Source organism: Dendrobates tinctorius, unplaced genomic scaffold (assembly GCF_039654945.1).
Source record: "Dendrobates tinctorius isolate UK_male_01 unplaced genomic scaffold, ASM3965494v1 ptg000174l, whole genome shotgun sequence".
NCBI lineage: Eukaryota > Metazoa > Chordata > Amphibia > Anura > Dendrobatidae > Dendrobates > Dendrobates tinctorius.
This window is the reverse complement of record NW_027361841.1, coordinates 12,951,670-12,972,199: the sequence shown is the minus strand read 5'-3', so window position 1 is coordinate 12,972,199 and position 20,530 is coordinate 12,951,670. Positions and strand designations below refer to the sequence as shown.

Here is a 20,530-nt window from a genome sequence, read left to right as displayed (position 1 = left end):
GACCAAATACAACTAGCTGACTTCTCCACTGAACAATTATGACTAATATTCTTTAGTTTTATTTGCTGGAATATTCCACTTGGCTTGAAGTTTAACCATATTCATACTAATTATTCTGTGTTAGGCTACATTCACACTTATTTCTTATTTTAGAAGTGTGAATCTGTATGTTTTTTTGTGCAGAAAGGATGCGACAGCTGGTATACTTTTTGGATCAGATATCCAATCCATATTCAATTGGTATCACTGCAATATTTTCAGATTTCTCATATTTTATTACATTAAAGGAAATTGAATGCTCACTGGACAAATGATGCATAACAGAAAATGTTGATCCAGTCAGTTAACTAGTCTCAAAATGTAGTTAGTATTTAACCACTGGGCTATAAAATTCCTATTCACCATGAATAGGTCACAGGGATTTCCCATACAATACTTATGATCATTGAGGTCTCAGTAGTAAGAATTGGTAATTTTCTAACACCTATTCTATGACAAATCCTGTGAGTAGTAAATGAGAAACTCCACTGGTTGAAAAACATTCTCTTTTTCACAGAAACTTTCACAATATACAGGTACCTAGTGGCAAATCCACTGTAAAATCTTCGGTAGCAAAAGTGGTGCCAGATTGTATGGACTTTATTGTGAAAATTCTGTAAATTTCCTTCAACTTACACCGTTACAAAAGGTGAAACTTGCAGTGAGGATCCACAACACAAACCGACATGCTACAGATTTTTCATGCAGAGTGGGAATAAGATTTTGCAACGTTTAAACCCTTACAAAAGGCATGTGTAATATAATATTTTAGTTTTTTAATAGTGGTTTGAAATTATTGCTGGCAAACTCTAAAGAGAAACTCCATTGTAACAAGACAATCCTACCCTATTCAGGGCCATATTTATAGTAAGGCAGATGAAAGCACATGCCTAAGGTGGCAAGAAGAAGAGGGCGTTATTCTCATAGCATATTTTTTAATTTGATTCCAAGATTTTTGCAACAAATAAACAGTCATTTAGAAAGAGTTTTGACATTCCTTGGCTGGAACACAGATTACAGCACTCATCATAATGATGGAGTTACTTGCAGAGCAGGATCATTGTACTGGATCAGATATTGGCCAACCGAGCCAATAAACAGTCCTTTTAGCTTGGGCTGATGATACTTCACTCAGATTCCCTATGGTCCCAATCTGCATGTAATTCAATGAGGCTCGCTATATACATCAGCACAATACCCTACCATGTGTTCTGATGTTCCATGATGTGTAACTGCTGTTTAGGTGTCCTGACTGCAAAAAGCAAGGACATCCATGAGCACACTGGCTGCTGTATCAGGGTGCTTAGTCATCATTCCTCAGGATGTCATACTACTGGTGAGGAGATTCAGAAACTACTACCAATGAAGGGGACTAATCTGCAGGAAGAAGTCACATCATCGTATACAGAATCTAAACTCAAGAGGGTGATTTGAGTGTGCAATATGAGTTTATATTCACTGCAATGTATATATGATGTAATTGGGTGTATTAATACTGATATATGTGGGTCCATGCAGTATGTATAGAAATGTCTGTGTGTGTCTGTCTTCATTAAGTCCATATGCTAGTACAAAAAGGAAACATTAGTGATGAGAGCTACTATATCTAGTCATTTAACATAATAAAATAGAAATAGTCATATGTCCAATTTAAGCCCCCAACAATTGTTAACTCTATATATGGGGGAAAGGGTAAGTTATCATTTCTTAGGCTCTGCCCCTTCATCACTGCTTCTCTGCTGCTAACCAGCATTCTTTATTGATACTGCTGCAGCAGTGACATCACAGCAGTAACACGTGACTGCTGCACTCAGACACTGGGGTGAGCATTGATGCATAGGTGGATGATACAAGACTGATAAAAGCCCAATAATTGGCTTTGGCAGTGATGTGAGTTAGACTTGACATTAACAGCGCAGTCATGTCAACAAAGATCACCAGGTAATATTTTGCAATAGCTCTGGAGCAGCAGGGAATAAGTACGGTAATGATTACTATGATAAATTTAAGGAAAGCAAGCCTTTGGAAAATTACCATTTTAAAATCTGAAACCCCTTAAAATTACTGCTTCACCCAATTTAGCCTCCTTTGTTTAACTATTAAAGAGAACCTGTAACGTACATGGGCATCCATGAATCATGAACCAGATGATACCTCACAAACATGTTTGCTTTACTTGGAAATGCTGCAAGATATTAGAGAAAAAATCATTGAAAGGATTGTTGGGGAAGTGGCGATTAGTCCAAGAGGAACAATTTGTTTGTCCATCATCACTCACAAAAGGAGCAAAAGCTGACAGACCAGAAGCCTACACATCTTTACCACAATTGAACCTGCGATTGTCCACTAATCCACCTATATCTCCACCTCACATTGGGTTTATTGAGCAAGTAGGCGCCATTCTTTTCTCTTACAGCAACAATTATAGTCCTAGAGCAGTGTTCCCCAAATCCTGTCATCACAACCCTCAACACTTCATGTTTTCAGAACTTCCTTAGTATTGCACAGGTGAGAGATCCTGTGGCAGTTTCTGATGCCTTAACCCTTTAACAACTGCCGATATGCCTTTTAACGGCAGCAGTCAAGGATACTTATTCCTCAGCGCTGCTTTTTAACAGCGCTGAGAAATAAGGGCATAACACCCCCATCGTCGGAAAATCTCCACTTCCGGTGGCCGAGACCCCGGAGAACATGATTCGCGTTGGTTTTTACCATCCCCAGCGTTGAGATCTACTTTCCCATTAATTTCTCTCTCCTCTGATATGATCTAGCATACCATAGGAGAGAGAAATCCTGTCGTCTGAGCCCCCCGGTACCTCTGGTGTCCCTGTACCCTCCAGCTCTGTCCCCCGGCCTTCAGCATCTTCTTCCAGGAAGAAAATGGCGGGCGCATGTGCAGTGCGCCCCATGAAATCTGCCAGCTGACACCCAGAAACAATATGATCTTTTTCTTATTGGTTCATTTTGTTCACTGTGATAGACCCTATCACAGTGATCAAAATATTAAAAAATAGTAAATCAAACCCCCTTTATCACCCCCTTAAAATGTGAGGTGATACCTAAAAAGAGGTTTTGTAAATTTTGTTGGAAAAATTAGAACTAGCTGGTCAACCTTTAACCCTTATAATATCCTAACAAAAAAAATATGTTTCCAAGATTGTGCTGATCTAAAAGTAGACATGTAGGAAATGTTATTTATTAACTATTTTGTGCAATATGACTCTGATTTATTTTGCAAAATTTACATTTTTTCCATAAATAAACGCAAGTGATATCGAAGAAATTTTACCACTAACATGAAGTACAATATGCCACAAAAAAGCATTCTCAGAATCAGTGGGATCCGTTGAAGCGTTCCAGAGCTATATCCTCACAAAGGGACAGTGGTCAGAATTGTAAAAATTGGCTTGGTTATTAAGTACAAAATTGTCTCTGTCACTAAGGGGTTAACAATAATTCCATCACCTGTGCAATGCTAAGGAAATCCTGAAAACACAATCTGCTGGTGGGCCTTGAGGACTAGAGTTTGTGAAACAATGTCCCTAGAGGAAAGTCCCTAGTGATTTCTCTCCACCTGCTCAGGTAGATTGACAGAACTCTCCATGTGTGTATGGTGAAAGACCTGTGAGTTTAGCTTAGCATGTGGGCATTTTTAGTTTTCAATTTAACAGATCTAGTAATTTTAAATACAATAATAGTACAGTCTTTATAAAAAATACCTGTAAATAAAAACCACAGAATCCAGATGGGAATCTCAAACGCCCAAATAAATGAATAGATGATCAAAATAACAAAACAGGTGTAGCAAGGCTTGGTGAATAAGGCAGCAGCAAGTGGAAGTACAGCCCTAACCATTTGCATATACTTTTTAAAATATACATAGAGTACATTATCTTACTTTTAAGATAGAAGGATGAAGATATCCTAAGCATCTGTGCACAGAAGTAAATTATATTTAACTGTAAAATATTATAATAAGTAAATATGCAATTATTAGCGAAGCAAAAATTAATAATGATGAAAGTAACTTACAGCCCTCGTAAATATCTGTAGGAATATGAACAGCAGATTGCTGGTATGATGTTTTCCGACGAAAGACAGGATCATCCTGAAACACAGGCTTGATACGACGACTTATCGGTTCACTGTCATTAGCCTCTGACTAAAAAAGATATTGCATATAGTTAGCATTAAAAACATTCATATTAAAATATATATAGTATATAATACAGTAGAGCATAAAGCTATTAAAAATGTATACAGTAACTTAGATTTTCAGAAAATAAGCTTGCTTATGTACACAGACTTATAGAGATGGGTGGACCTCTGGATGTTCGGATCCAGCAGGTTCAGCTGAATAGTTAAAAAAAAAAGTTCAGGTTTGGGTACCAAAACAGTACCCGGACCCAAACCCAGACCCTATTCAATTGAATGGGAGGCCCAAAACATCCAGTATTTGCCATGCTGTCATGTGCATGACAGTGTGCCAAACACTGCTTCTAAGCGGTGGTAAAATCATTGTCATCGGTCAGACAGCCATGGTTACCACACTGTCAAAGGACAGTGTGAGTCCGCTGCTGTGATCATAGGTAAAAAGTTTGCCTCTCGTCACTGGCGTGGGCTGATGGGACTACTGCTCCCATCAGCCTATGTTTGCTGCCGCTGATAAGTGAGAGCAGAAGTGACTGATGGGAGTATTCATCAGCTGTCATCTATGCTCTAAATAAACAAAAACAGGTGTGGGTTCCCCTGTATTTTTTATAACCAGCCAGTCAAAACTGACAGTTGGGGACTACAACCCTCAGCTGTCAGCCTTAGCAAGGTTGGTTTTCAAGAATAGAGGGGTCCCCACTCTGTTTTTTTAATGATTTAAATAAATAATTAAGAAAAAAGTTGTGGGGTACCCCCATTTTTGACAACCAGCCATGCTAAAGCAGAGAGCTGGGGGCTGAGATTCTCAGGCTGATAAGGGGCAATTGAAATTGCCCCCAGCCTATAAACAGCATCCCACTATCACCGGACAACACAAAGGTGACATCAGCCCCACAAATATGACCCCACTTGCCACCGCTATAAGGCAAGTGGGAAGAGCTGGGCAAAGCATGAGAATTGGAGTGGTGTAGCAATTGTGTGAATGTTCAGTCTCCTGTTATCTCTTTTAACCACTTCAAAGTTTGGAAACTGTGAAGGGGTTAAAAGAAGTAGCATGCTCATGTCTGCGGTCAGGAAGTCGATCAGGATAGTTCAAACTATAGAAAAAGACGCTGGCTTTGGTGCTGCTGCAAAACGACCTCACAACTGCCAACAAAGTCACTTCAGGAAAAATTCCTGAATTGACTTTACCTAGGAAACCTTCAGGGGAGGTCCTAAAAATCGTACGGACATATCCAAAGCCTAATTTTTTTGACCCTCGAAAAACCCTTGCAGTCAGAGGAAAATTGTACACATATTGAGCTGCCTAGTAATGATGAGGCATCAAAAGTCCAAAATATTTTTCATTCTGCCTCTCTAATAAAATTAGAGCCTGTAAGATAACCTCACCCCTGTCTCCTTATTGAATAAAACAGTTTATAAATAAAACATATAAAGAATCTGTCATTCTCCAAATGGGATCAGATATAGGAAGGCATATGATTTTTAAATAATGCAAGTATTTGAATGGCAGAATATATCACTTGACCCTTGGAGGAAGCAAACACTAAGCAATATCTTTTGAGGGAGAATTCATATCCGCTGCAACAAACTCTTGAACCCAATCACTACCCTACCAGCTTGCCGTGATTAGAAGGCTCACCTCTTTCATCTACACACACAAGCAAGTGGCTAGCAGGAAAATTTCATCACAAAGCAAGGTGTAAAATATATTTAAAGGGAAACACTTTTTTTTCCAGCTTGTCACAATCTGTTAACCATGATTATCCCCATAAACATCCGACAATGATTCATTCTTACAGCATGGAATGCAGGTGATTATAAAAGAAACAACTCATGTCCTATATATACTACCTTACAGAATGTAATATTCATTTACTATTAATTTTTTTAACGGATTTTTTTTAATTATAGTTTTTACAAGTTGATGATACTCCTAATATTTGATCACGGGGCAAAGGCTGCAGACGTCTATGCTCCTGGCACTGAGCTGTTGTAGAGCCTTAAGAACGTATTTCTAGTAACATTGTGATGATCAGTAATGAATGTCCTGCCCATCCATTATAGTAAACCTACTGTTATCCCCTTACCTTCAAGAAATTCAACAGTGACTAAGGCTATGTACCCAAGTATGCAGAAAAAAACAGACTCCTTCCCAGGAAACACACGCGTTTTTTATGCGTTTTTTACAGGAGCAGCCTTCTGCTCATAGAATATAGTTAGAAATGTGGATTTTTCCACGAAATTAATGAGCATGCTGTGTTTTTTACCGCGATGCGTTTTTTCATGGGAAAAAACGCATCAATGTACACAAAAGTGCGGAATTTATTAAAATGAATGGGATGCTTCTTGTAAGCGTTTTTTAAGCATTTTTTCCTGGTAAAAACGCTTAAAGAATGCAAAAAAAAAGCTTATGTGGGTACACAGCCTAATTGTTTTTTTCTCTGGAGGCCAGGCTCAGGGAATTTTCTAAAAGTAATACATACTGTCAACTGAGGGGAAGACTGCGTTTAAAATACATTTCCAGCATAAAGACAATTTTTAGATGATATATAATTAAAATCTCACATAAAAATATTGGAGGTGCTTTGTGGATACATTGCTCTAGGCAGGATGCAGGTTTTATGGTAGTCCAGAGTTGTAATTACAAATTAAGCATGCTTCAAAGCCAAAATCAACAGCCTTGTCAATACTAGGTAAACACTAGACTTATTATAGCGACTATCATTTTGGGGAAAGTGATCTTTAGGTTTCAAAGGTGGATAAACCATTTGGCAGCATCCTGTTGGACCGCGATGTGTGATTACAAGCGATGAGAAAACTGCAGGTTCAAGTTCCCTAAGGGAACTATTGAATAAAGTAAAAAGTGGAAAATATGTTTTTAAAAATATGAAAAAACCCACAAGTTCAAATCACCCCTTTTGCCCTACTGAAAATAAAGCAAAATTGTTTTTTTTTAAAAAAAAAAACACATATTTGGTATTGCTGCATTTGTAAAACTCCATTCTATCAAAATATAACATAAATTAATCCAATTGGTAAATGACATAACGAGAAAAAAATCAAAACGTCAAAATTACGTGGTTTTTTTTGACACAACATTGCAATAAAGTGCAATAAGAGGCAGTGAACACATCCTATCTACTTATAATTGGTATCAGTAAAAAGTCAGCTCAGAACGCAAAAAATAGGCCCTCACACGATCCCAGAATTGAAAGCGCTATCATATATATTATACATGTTTGGCATCTGCATACTCAAACTGACGTGGAGAATAATATTGCCTGGACAGTTTCACCACATAGTTAACATGGTAAATAAAAATAAAACAAATTTGGATTTTTTTTCCAGTACAATATGTGATAGAATGAACGGTATTATTCAAAAGCACAACTCATCCCACAAAAATTAAATCCTCATATGGCTATATTGATGCAAAAATAAAAAAAGCTATAGCTCTTGGAAGAGGGGGAGGAAAAAACAAAAAGCAAAAATTGAAAATCAACATGTATTAAAAGAATTAAAGGTATAGGAAAGTACAGCCTACAACCTAAATAATTATTGTATATATATATATATATATATATATATATATATATATATATATATTAGCTGAAGAGCCCGGCACTGCCCGGGCATAGTAACTAACTGTGGTTAGTTATAGAAAATTATAATTATCCTCCATCCCATAGTCCCGTACCCATATACCCATCATTCATATCCACGATCCCATAGGCCAGTGCCCATATACCCGTCATACATAACCTCCATCCCATAGTCCAGTGCCCATATACCCATCACACAGCCTCCATCCCATAGTCCCGTGCCCATATACCCATCATACATATCCTCCATCCCATAGTCCAGTGCCCATATACCCATCACACATCCTCCATCTCATAGTCAACCATTATGACATCATAATGAGCGGTGGGGCTTGCAACCTATGATGACATCAGCGTCACCATGGCAACCATTATGACATCATAATGAGGGGTGGGGCTTGATACACACACACTTTTTCCCCATTATGTAGATTGGTGCAAAATTGTTAGGTGAATTGGAACGCGCGGGGTTAAAATTTCACCTCACAACATAGCCTAGGACGCTATCGGGGTCCAGACGTGTGACTGTGCCAAATTTTTTGGCTGTAGCTGCGACGGTGCGGATGCCAATCCCAGACAAACACACATGCATACATACATCATACATTGCACCCCCTGCTGCAACTTGTCAACTGAGCCAGGGTCTGTTCTTCACAAGTACCCAGGTTGCAAAAGAACTGAATAAGATCAAAGTTTTGAAGGCTGCAGGTCCTGACGGCATCAGTGCAAGGCTAATCAAAACCTGCGGGCACCAGCTGGGTGAGATCATTACATATCTGTTCAATATGAGCCTGAGAATGGGTATAGTACCACAACTGAGGAAAATTATCGTGTGTGGTACCAGTTCCGAAGAAACCTTATCCGAAAGACCTTAATGACTATAGACCTGTAGCATTGACATCACACCTGATGAAGGTATTAGAGAGAATGGTTCTCACACGTCTCCGTCCTCTAGTGAGCTCAGATATGGACCCTCTCCAGTTTGCCTACAGGCCGGGCATTGGTGTGGATGATGCCATTATTCACCTTCTAGATAGGACGCTCTCTCACCTGGAGAAACCTGGGAACACTGTGAGAATAATGTTCTTTGATTTCTCTAGTGCTTTTAACACCATACAGCCAGGTCTACTGAGAGACAAGCTGGGCCTTGTTGGTGTGGACCTCCAACTCTCCACCTGGATCCTTAACTACCTCACGAACCGACCTCAGTTTGTAAAGGTTCGGGACAGTGTGTCAGACACAGTGATCTGCAATACAGGGGCACCTCAAGGTACAGTTCTTGCCCCTTTTCTCTTCACACTGTACACTGCGGATTTTAGGTGCAACTCATCTAGCTGCTACTTGCAGAAGTATTCTGCTGACTCTGCAATAGTAGGCCTCATCACAGGAGGAGATGAAAGAGAGTACAGAGATACTAACCAAGCTTTTGTGGAGTGGTGTCAGAGGAACCACCTTAGGATTTATTCCGGAAAGACCAAGGAATTGGTGGTGGACTTTCGCAAGGGCAAAAATCCACCAGTAGTGGTGAACATTCAGGGAAATGACATTGAGATAGTCGACACCTATAAGTACCTTGGTGTGATCCTCAATAATAAGCTTGACTGGGCCCATCACTTGGATGCAGTGTACAGGAAGGGCTAAAGCAGGCTTTATCTGCTCAGAAGGCTGAGAGCCTTCGGAGTTAGAGGGGCATTCCTTGCATCCTTCTTCAACTCTGTTGTGGCATCAGTCATCTTCTTTGGTGTGGCGTGCTGGGGTAGTGGCATATCAACCAGGGACAGGAATAGGCTGGACAAACTGATTAGAAGGGCCAGCTCTGTCCTGGGATGCCCCCTTGACCCAGTTCAGGAAGTAGGCGACAGGAGGATACTGGCCAAGGTGAGCTACATGGTGCAGAATGATTCCCATCCCATGCATGAGACCGTGACAAAGATGTGCAGTACTGTCAGTGACCGGCTACTTCATCCTAAATGTGAGAGGGAGCGCTATCGAAAGTCCTTCCTTCCTGCTGCAGTTAGGCTGTATAACAAGCACTGTCCAAAACGGAGAACGACCCAAACAGAAAACTGATAGATCCAAAGTTGTGACAGTGCGGTTACATTTTTTTTTTTTCGTATATGTACCTACCTACTGTCAATGTAATGCCTTTATGCATCTGTATCTGTACTTGTTCCTGCCTTGCTGCTGTAATGCTCTGAATTTCCCCATGGTGGGACAATTAAAGGATTATCTTATACATACATACACACACACACACACACACTTGAGCTTTATATAATATATATATATATATATATATATATATCAATGAAAATCAAATAGAACTTCAAATTAAGCAAAATATTTCCCTGTTATAAAGTTATTATTAAAAATGAGAGACATCGTACTAGGTGGAAGAGAGCTGTGAATGGGTTTAGAGAAATAAAAACATAGCATACTCACCTGATGCTCCATGCTCAGTTCTCCAGTCTTTCAGCCTCTGGGCTTTTATGGTCTTCATGGGAGGGGATGTACTCTTTTGTGTCTTATTTCACTCTGTGTCGGCACTTGCCTCATTGAGGAGGCATTCAGCGATGTGAAATCACAATGTCATCAAGAGCATAGCCCAAGGCCTACTCAGTGCAGGAAGTGCCAACCCAGAGTGAAGAAAGACACAAAAATGTCTATGGTCCTGCTATGGAGACCAAAGACAGTGGAAGCCAGCAGAGGACCAGGCAGGAAATAGCACTAACAAGACAGATTAGCAGTGAGGTGAGTTTTCTATTTTTTTTTTTTTTTCCATTTTTTACCCCTATACTTATTATTACCCTTGGCCTCCAGAGACCCGAGAACATACTAAGGCCCATTTAATTTACATTGATTAAAATTTATTTGAATTAAATTTTCTTGCCAAATTCTAGAAATTTGTTGAATTTTAATTTTGACAAATTCGCTCATCATTAATTATAGTTTTTGCATCAGTCATTGTTTCTGTGCTTTGAGATGTACGAGAGGGAAGATGTATGCCCTCCCTGCTTACAAAACTATGAGCTATGAGAGACACCAGTAAACGCTGCAGACAGCTTCTGCTGCATGAAATATTAGTATTGCATGATGGCTCAATCATGAAAATATTTTCTCTTTCCCCTGGAATCGCTATACTATACTAATATTACATGCAACATGAGCTGTCTGCAGGTCTCAATGTTGGCCACCGATAGGTTGCAGGTGTCACATTAGACTATATCACATGACTGCTGTGAGAAATAGAGCAGATGTTGCTGGACTGGTCCCGGAACCAGAAGCAAATGTTGATTTTATGTTCTTTGGGTAGAGCCCCCTTTAAACAATACTATTACATTTGAATTGTGACAATTAAAACACTTATTTTCCACTTCCATTTTATTTAATTTTTTTTGGTGCTAAATGTATGAGTCTGCCTTTGTTTTTCAAAAAATAAAAGAGAAACATACTTTCATTGTGAACTTCCTAATTATATATATATATATATATATATATAAATAATTGTAAGCATTTACTGTAATACACTGTTAAAGTGAAAGTCAAAATAACATATAAGAAGAAATATTAGATATAGAGCTCCCCTTCCTTTCAGTCTTTTATGACTGCCTCTACTTGAGACTATAAATGGCTTTTTCCACTTAAGAGGTAATAAGTACTGTAAATGTCTGTTACTCAAGGCTATGTACACAGATTGTTAATGTATCATAGTATCATTTTGTTTTATAGTAAATGTTTTTATGAACATGAGTAAAGAAAATGCACTATATGCTTAAGGCAAAAAAAAAAATCACAAATCATACACACTGAGAAAAAAAAATCTTCCTTGAGTAAACTGTCTGGCTAGTGTATTTTTCATAACTGCAATGCTCTTGTCTCAGGGTAAAATTGAACATTTTCAAAAATGTAATCCTCGGATGCTGCAAAGACAATTAAAATACAACCGCAACCAATTTGTCTCACGAGGCAGGGACTGAAATTCAATCAAAAATGGCACAGCAAACTCCCATAGGAGGGTGGGCTACAGATTAATTTTTCATCTTTTCTCAGTCATCTCTCATTTACCAGAATTCAGTTACTTTATGCAGGCTTAGTAAGGAGAAACACTGTATTTCTATATCTCTCTGTTTGAAGAATGTCATATTTCTTATGTTTTCTTAAAGTGAACTTATCATCATGCTTTTTAATATTTAATTAATACCATTATAGAATAATCTGTAGAAATATCTTTTGAACCACTTTACAACCTATAACGAATAGGTATGTCATAGGTCGGATCCCCCTCTTTTTAGCGGGCTCTGGTACTGAGCCCATAAAATCAGCTGTCATGTGCCCCTAAAGTAGGCAATTACAATATTGATATAGTTTGCATCATATCGAGTATGAGAAATCACGCTATATAATGCTACCGTCCTGATGAATCTTTGAGAGGAAATGTATTGGGAGGCACAGTGGCTGGGAATGATTTCCACCTAGGATATGAATCAAACAGAGGCAGCTGCACAGTACAAGAAAATGCATGATAACATTTCTTACATCTTTTAATGACAATTTGGGTTACTGTCCTAAAACAAATTTCTTCTGTGATAGGTCATTGAAAAGTACAACTCTTCCTGTTAAAAATAACTGAAAATAAAAAAATCACATCTCTGAGAGAAAGGGGAGCAAAAAATTTAAGCACAAAAATGGAAAATCCCAAGGTCGTGAAGGGGTTAAATATGACCAAGTGCAAGTCAGCACTTTGACCGAAAGAGAAAAAGTGGACTTATATCATTGTTGGCATGGACCAGTAGGAAGCAGTTACGCCTGACGCAGTACACTGCTGGAGAAGGGTGTTTGGGATATGAGCGCTGGGAGCATTGCATGCTGGCGCCTTCTACCAAAATGTTTGAATTTAACTACAATAGAAGTTCAAATCTTTTGTCCAATGTAAGTTCCACAAACACTGCTGATCTTGATCAAGTCACATCCATAGGTCATGTGTTCGGCATCGCCATAAACTGGCCTCTGTGGGTATATTCCATACGTAACATGACCACGGAGGCCAGTGAGAGGCCACATAGTTCATGTGAATGATGGACTTCATCTCATTACTGTTGGCCTGATGGGGACCACTGCACCATCAAAACTGGAACAATGAGGTTTGAATTGGCTTTTGTTTTCATATTTATTTTCACCTTTTCATACCTTACATTAACAACCAATGCAGTTGATTTAATAGTAAAATACTGATCATTTTTCAGCTACATGGCAGTGTATGAGAACACCAATTAAATGAAGAATTATTGCACAGGCAGAAAACATCAGTATGGGTTCTCCAAGCCTGAGGCTCATCAATCCATCTATATCAATCTTTTTACTTACATTGCAAATGTCTAACACAAATTTCTAATTACAGTAACTATGCACAAGACAGTTAAACTCAGACATTAAGAAACATTTTAAGAAAAATAAAGACCTCTCATATCAAGGCCCTTCCGATTAATATTTCCTTAAACAATTTACTTGTTCTTAAAATTTCCTTCTAATACAGTGGGAAAAAGAAGTCCCTGAGATCCTCAGGAGTTTATATTACATTTACATACTCAGTGGTATTTCAAGCAAATTTCTCACGCCTAATTTCCCAAAACACTTTTGAATAAGTTAAAATTTTTGCACATCTCACTTTTGGGATGCATAGCGCTATTGAAAATGTCTAGTCTTCTAAAATATCTTTTTCAGGTACGCCAGTGAGAATTGCTGGTAATTACTTTGTAACATCCAGCTCTCTTTCACCAATATTATTATGGGCACCAAACATCATTGCATTCCAAACTCAGTGTTGACTGCAGGTACTTTGCAGGGAGGACTAACCCTCCTTAATATTAATTTGCATCACTTTTCTGTCCCTCTATGTCTTGTGACATCCTTGTCCATCCTTCATGCCTGTAACAGATGAATGGAGCAGTAAAAGTTGTGCTTAGCTCAAGTTCACCAAAGCTCAGAGACCTGGGATAAGCCACATTTGATCCATTAATTTTCAGGTACGCTCAATAGCATTTTAAAGGAGAATTGTCAAATATGTAGACTCAATAATCAACAAGCCGTATGTATTCACTTCTTACAATTCTTTCAATTTCATACATCTGGGATACACAAAACCTTTTACTGACATATATCTTTACGATTGTGCACATGTTCAGTGTGGAAGTTGGTGCAATAATCATACTGCCAGACTCCTCTGTCGGCAGCTTATTGCATCTTAAGAGGAATCAAAGTGGTCATATTCAACATAATCGATCTATCCGCCCCGATACATTGGGATATCCATAAGATGTTTGGCCAATACCACCAAAATGAGGAGGTTCCACTGACAATTTCTAAATCTATATCCATTTTTAGCATGACTGTTTATGTCTTTTTGAATCAGGGCTACCATCCAAGAACAATTGAAAACCAAATCACAAGAGCCACCAGAATATCAAGGAATCACCTGCTATATTACAAAGCTAAAGATGAAAATAACTGGGTGCCTCTAGTGGTCACCTACAATCCAAATCTGGAGGTGCTAAAGCGAGCTGCACAGAATTTTCAACCTTTACTACAAAAAGATGCCCGATTATAATCCATATTTCCAGACCCCCCACTGCTGTGTTTTAGGCAGTCGCCAAATTAAAGAAGAATCATTGTCAGAAGCTCCCTGTCCTCCCCAACCGCTGCAGGAAGCTTTCCTTGCAACCAGAAAAAATGTAAAACCTGTCCATATACAATAATCACGGACAGGATAAAGATCCCCAACTCACATCAGGACTACAAGATCCCAGGTACTGTCATCTACATCACATCTATTGTGGTGTACTTAATTATTTGCACCAAATGTCCAACTGGTGGTCTGTATGTGGGGGAGACAGGGCAAAAACTGAGAACAAGGATGAATTCTCATTGCACACAATAAGAGAAAAAAGAATGGATCTACCTGTGGCAAAACATTTTTGTATCCCTGGTCATACCATGATGGACATTAAATTAGTTGTATTAAAAGGTAACTTCAAGTCTCAAAGAGACAGAAGAGTCTCTGACAATAAATTTATGAAAACTTTTGACACACTCAGTGCAGGAATGAATGTGTTGCATGGATTTATGTCCTTTTACATCAATTGAGGAATTTGCTCTTCAGACCTTCTGGGGTCATCACAACGCAGAACCAGACCCCAATCAGAGGGCAATAAAACTTTCACACTCCTTATCTATGAACTGTTCAAATATTTATGTTTATCCCTGTCACATAATGACAATTCTGCTTCATATCTCTTGTCTTATCTATTGTGTTATTTCTGTGCTGTCTTGTGTATAAATATGTGATTCTTCAGATTTTATTAGTGCCTGATGAACAGACCTGAGTAGTCTCGAAAGCTTGCAATTTCTTACCATCTTTTCAGTTAGCCATTAAAAGGTATCAACCACTGAGGACTCTCAATTCTGAATATTTTTCTATCTACTGGCTAACACGGTACGATGATATATATCTTTCCTGTAGAAGAACTATGCCTTTTTATGGTGCAGCTATAATTTTTCAGCAAAGCTCATGGATAAAGATGTCCACCATACCACCAATAATATTTTCCTTAGCCCTCCCAAAATTACACAAGAAGCTTACAGTAAAGCTGAGGAGTAATGGCCCTAAAAGTCTCCCATGCATTTCACTGTGGTGTTGTGCTTTTTCAATTTATGACTTTAGTGAGTCATCAGTGCATGGTTTTTACCCCTTTTTTGCAAATTTAGTGGGGGAAATAAGTGTTTGATCCCTTGCTGATTTTGTAACTTTGCCCACTGACAAAGACATGAACAGTCTATAATTTTAAGGGTAGGTTAATTTTTTAACATTGAGAGATAGAATATCAAAAATAAATTCCAGAAAATCACATTGTATAAATTATATAAAATGTATTTGCATTTTGCAGTGAGAAATAAGTATTTGATCTCTCTGGCAAACAAGACTTAATACTTGGTGGCAAATCCACAGCAGTCAGATGTTTTTTGTAGTTGATGAGGTTTGCACTCATGTCAGATGAAATTTTGGTCCACTCATCTTTGCAGATCATCTTTAAATCATTAAGATTTTGAGGCTGTTGCATGGCAACTCAGAGCTTCAACTCCATAAGTTTTCTATTGGATTTAGGTCTGAAGACTGGCTAGGCCACTCCATGACTTTAATGTGCTTCTTCTTGAGCCACTTCTTTTTTGCCTTGGCTGTATGTTTTGGGTCATTGTTTTGCTGGAAGACCCAGCCACAACCCATTTTTAATTTCCTGGCAGAGGGAAGGAGGTTGTCACTCAGGATTTTACAGTACATGGCTCCATCCTTTCTCCCATTGATGCATTGAAGTAGTCCTGTGTCCTTAACAGAGAAACACCCCCAAAACATTATCTTTCCACCTCCATGCTTGACAGTGGGGATGGTGTTCTTTGGGTCATAGGCAGCATTTCTCTTCCTCCAGACACGGCAAGTTGAATTAATGCCAAAGACCTCAATTTTCATCTTATCTGACCACAGCACCATCACCAAATCACTTGCAGAATAATAATAATAACAATAACCTTTATTTTTATATCATCCAGGTGTTCATTAGCAAACTTCAGACAGGCCTGCACATGTGACTTCTTGAGCAGGGGGACCTTGTGGGCACTGCAGGATTTTAAACCTTTACACAGTAATGTGTTACCAATGGGTTTCTTGTTGACGGTGAACCCAACTGCCTTGAGATCATTAACAAGTTCTCCCCGTAAAGTTTTAGGTTGATATCTCACCTTCCTCATGATGAAGGATAGCCCACGGGGTGAGATTTGCATGGTGCCCCAGATCAATGTCGACTAACAGTCATTTTGTATCTCTTCCATTTTCTTACTATTGCACCAATAATTGTCTCCTTCTCACCCAGCATCTTACGTATGGGTTGGTAGCCCATTCCAGCTTTATGCAGGTCTATGATCTTGTCCCTGATTTCCTTGGAAAGCTCTTTGGTCTTTCCCATGTTGTAGAAGTTAGAGCCTGACTGATTACACTGGTCAACAGCATTTTTGGTGCCAAAGATATTTCATCGAATTTAGGGTATTTTTGGGGTGCTGATTCTGAATATGTCATCAGTTTTGCCAGATTGGCTCAAGTTTTTGAGATTTTTGGTATCTTATTTATAGCACTTGTTGGTAAATGCGACGCATCATCTCATTAATTTCTTTGGATTAGTACTTGAACTGAGCAGTTCTCAATATAGTTTTGTGTTAATTAGTGTTCTAAAAGTTTGTTCATAGCTTGATTTTTGCACTAACTTTATGTTGTTGTCTGTTTTCCAGTGAAAAGCATGAACTCATCATGAAGAAGTTGTCTTAACGATCCAGACTCATTCTGTTACATTTGTGGTGAATACACACTGCCAAAACATAGAAGAAACATAACAGACTTCGTAAAAAAAGTGTATTTTGCCTATTTTGGGGTTATGCTTGGGGACCAAGACAAGTTTTGGGCACCACACATAGTGTGCAAAGCATGTATCGAATTATTACGAAAATGGAGCAAAGGACAAAGAAAAAGCTTCAAATTTGGTGTTCCAATGGTGTGGAGAGAGCCAAAAAATCATCATGATGACTGTTATTTATGGTAAACACAGGTACAGGCACATCTTCACAATGAGGGACAGGCCTTCTTGCAGATTCCATGTTACTCCCATTTTCGTTTCTTATGCTTATTGAATCCTTGCACTTGCACTGCACAGAAATAACAGTCATCATGATGATTTTTTGGCTCTCTCCACACCATTGGAACACCAAATTTGAAGCTTTTTCTTTGTCCTTTGCTCCATTTTCGTAATAATTCGATACATGCTTTGCACACTATGTGTGGTGCCCAAAACTTGTCTTGGTCCCCAAGCATAACCCCAAAATAGGCAAAATACACTTTTTTTACGAAGTGTGTTATGTTTCTTCTATGTTTTGGCAGTGTATATTCACCACAAATGTAACAGAATGAGTCTGGATCGTTAAGACAACTTCTTCATGATGAGTTCATGCTTTTCACTGGAAAACAGACAACAACATAAAGTTAGTGCAAAAATCAAGCTATGAACAAACTTTTAGAACACTAATTAACACAAAACTATATTGAGAACTGCTCAGTTCAAGTACTAATCCAAAGAAATTAATGAGATGATGCGTCGCATTTACCAACAAGTGCTATAAATAAGATACCAAAAATCTCAAAAACTTGAGCCAATCTGGCAAAACTGATGACATATTCAGAATCAGCACCCCAAAAATACCCCAAATTCATTAAAATATTTTGGACACCAGAAAAAAAATTTTTTTTCGTTGACCTGTGTTATTTGCGTCTGTGGACAGGAGTCTTTTATAAGGTGACTATGTAAGACAGCTGTATTTAATGCAGTTAACAAGTTGATTAGGAGCATGTAATTGGGCTGTAGGAGCCAGAACTCTTAATAGTTGGTAGGTGATCAAATGCCATATTTTTCGGAATATAAGATGCACTTTTTTCCCCCAAATTTGGGCAGAAAATGAGGGTGCGTCTTATAATGCAGATATACCTTACCGGTACCATTACTGCGGCCTGTGATGAGGGGGTGTCCGGTGGTGCTGCGGGCACCCAGCAGTGCTGCGGGGGTGTCTGGCAGTGCTGCGGGTGTCTCCAGTGTTGTGGGGCTCTGCCAACATTTTGTGGAAGGCCAGAGCCCCCACAGTTCCATGGTTTACTATGCGGTGGACTCTGGGAAATTGGCCACTGGGGCGGCGCATGCGCAGATGGAGATCTCGACACCAAGATCTCAGGAGATTAGATTGCAGCACTGGAGAACCCGCAGCAGCACCAGAGACACCCACAGCAGAACTGGAGAATGCAGCAGCGTTGGAGACACCGGCAGCAGCACCGGACACCCGTAGTGGTGAACCGCACATTGGAACACCCCCTCATACCAACCTGCAGCCTGCAGCATCACCTCACTCCTGCCTCCTCCAGCAGTGACCCTGGGACCCTGCTTCACCGTTGCCACTACTAGGGATGGGCGAATCCTAAAATACTCGGAATCGCTAGACTCTAACGAGTCCGACTCGGAAACTCGCTATTCATTGCAAGTCTAGCGAGTCCAATGTTAATGAATGGGGATGCGAGTATTGCAGCGATTCCTGTGCTGCCATTTTTTTTACTCTTTACTCTCGCAAGTGGCCCCTAGCTTAGCGATTTAGAATTCATCCCTAAAGCACAGAAAATCGTTTCTACATCACGCTAGAAGCTAAACAGGAAGTCGCCTGTGCTAACCGATTTACTGCACAGGCTGATTTGATATTCTGCACACACAAGCAGATCTGATCTGCACACACAGGGTGATCAGATCTGCACACACAGGCTCACCAAAGATGTGTAGCAGACGTGATACAGAGAGGCTGATCGGCCTGGTTGAAGAGTGGCCCCAGCTGTGGCAGCCCACCCACCCTGGCTATGCTGATGAAAGACAGCGAAATATGGCTTGGAGGTCCATCGCCAGAAGTATGTTCCCGTCATTTGATCACGCTGGAGAAGATGGGCAGGCAAACATGGGTAAGAGTTATGTGATGTCATTTCTTCTATTTTCTTTTACTGTACCCTTTTTTGGATTAGGAGAGAGTGAGATTTCTTGTGTCACCGTTGGTGTCTGAGACGCACTGAAACCGTGGTACCCAGCACCGGGCCGGGGTCTGCTTCACTGGGGGATGTGATGTGACCTGTGCTGTAGTCTCAGGGGATGCACAGTGCAAAGGGGATATCTACAGGGGACTGTAATAGGAAGACAATCAAGGCTAGTGATGCGTATTGGCACAGCAGGAAGGTAACGTGCGTGCTATTAGCTGGTAGCAGAGAAGCCCTGCACTCTCCCTGAAAAAATTGTTTAGTGCGCAAAGGCAGTCACCTACGTGGACTGTGGTGCTGTCTGCGTCACCGCTCTGGGGTGAAGTGCGTGCTGTAACTTAGCAGAGAAGCAACGCACTCTCCCTGAAAAAATTGTTTAGTGCACACAAGCAGGCAGCTTGCGTGCTATTAGCTGGTGGGATAGATAGCAGCAACGCACTGGTCTGCCACAGAAACAATAACGCTGCAGGGGTAAATATGACCCCAATAATATCTGGTGGAAAAAAAAAAAGAAAATTTGCTCAGCTATGCTTCTGATTTCAGCTCTGATGGAAGCTGAGTGAGTAAGCTAAGCTCTGAGGATGGTGCTGTATGCACTGTAAGGCTGCTCCTGCCTTTCTCCCTGCCTACAGTCCTCTACAGTACTCCTCCGTCCTGGTAGTTCTGAAAAGAACTTTTGTGTTATATGTGAGGAATCTTGAGGTCCTACACTGACTAACAGTCCCTAGATCTGCTCTATGTCTCCAACTCGCCCTGCACTAGCTCAGATCGTCACAGGAATGTGCCCAAAATGGCGGGGGCAGGGTTTATATACAGCCTTGCCTGTGATACATGACATAGGCATCACGATGGATAGCAGCCAATCATAGTAGTGCTCTTCACAGTTTTCTCACCTAACAAACTAGGCTGTCTCTGAAAATTAACATATTCTGTATTCTGCGAGTCCCGAATACAGTATATAGGAGTCCTAGACTCGCTAAGACTCGCTGCTGACAGCGGGACACAAAATCGCTAAGAAACTAGGATTGCTTGTATTAAACTCTGAAAAAACTAGGATTGCCATTGATTTGCATTGGACTCGTTA

The 20,530-nt window shown here is 39.7% G+C and overlaps 1 protein-coding gene across 4 annotated transcripts in view; it reads right to left on the bottom strand.

Moving 5' to 3' along the window:
* CACNA2D1 (calcium voltage-gated channel auxiliary subunit alpha2delta 1) overlaps positions 1–20,530 on the bottom strand; it is a 1,206,813-nt gene that overhangs the window by 522,434 nt on the left and 663,849 nt on the right. For all 4 annotated transcript variants that reach the window (XM_073551318.1, XM_073551320.1, XM_073551319.1 and 1 more), the window contains exon 6: positions 4,072–4,201. In XM_073551318.1, the coding sequence (XP_073407419.1) occupies positions 4,072–4,201 (130 nt within the window). The remainder of the gene's footprint in view (positions 1–4,071; positions 4,202–20,530) is intronic.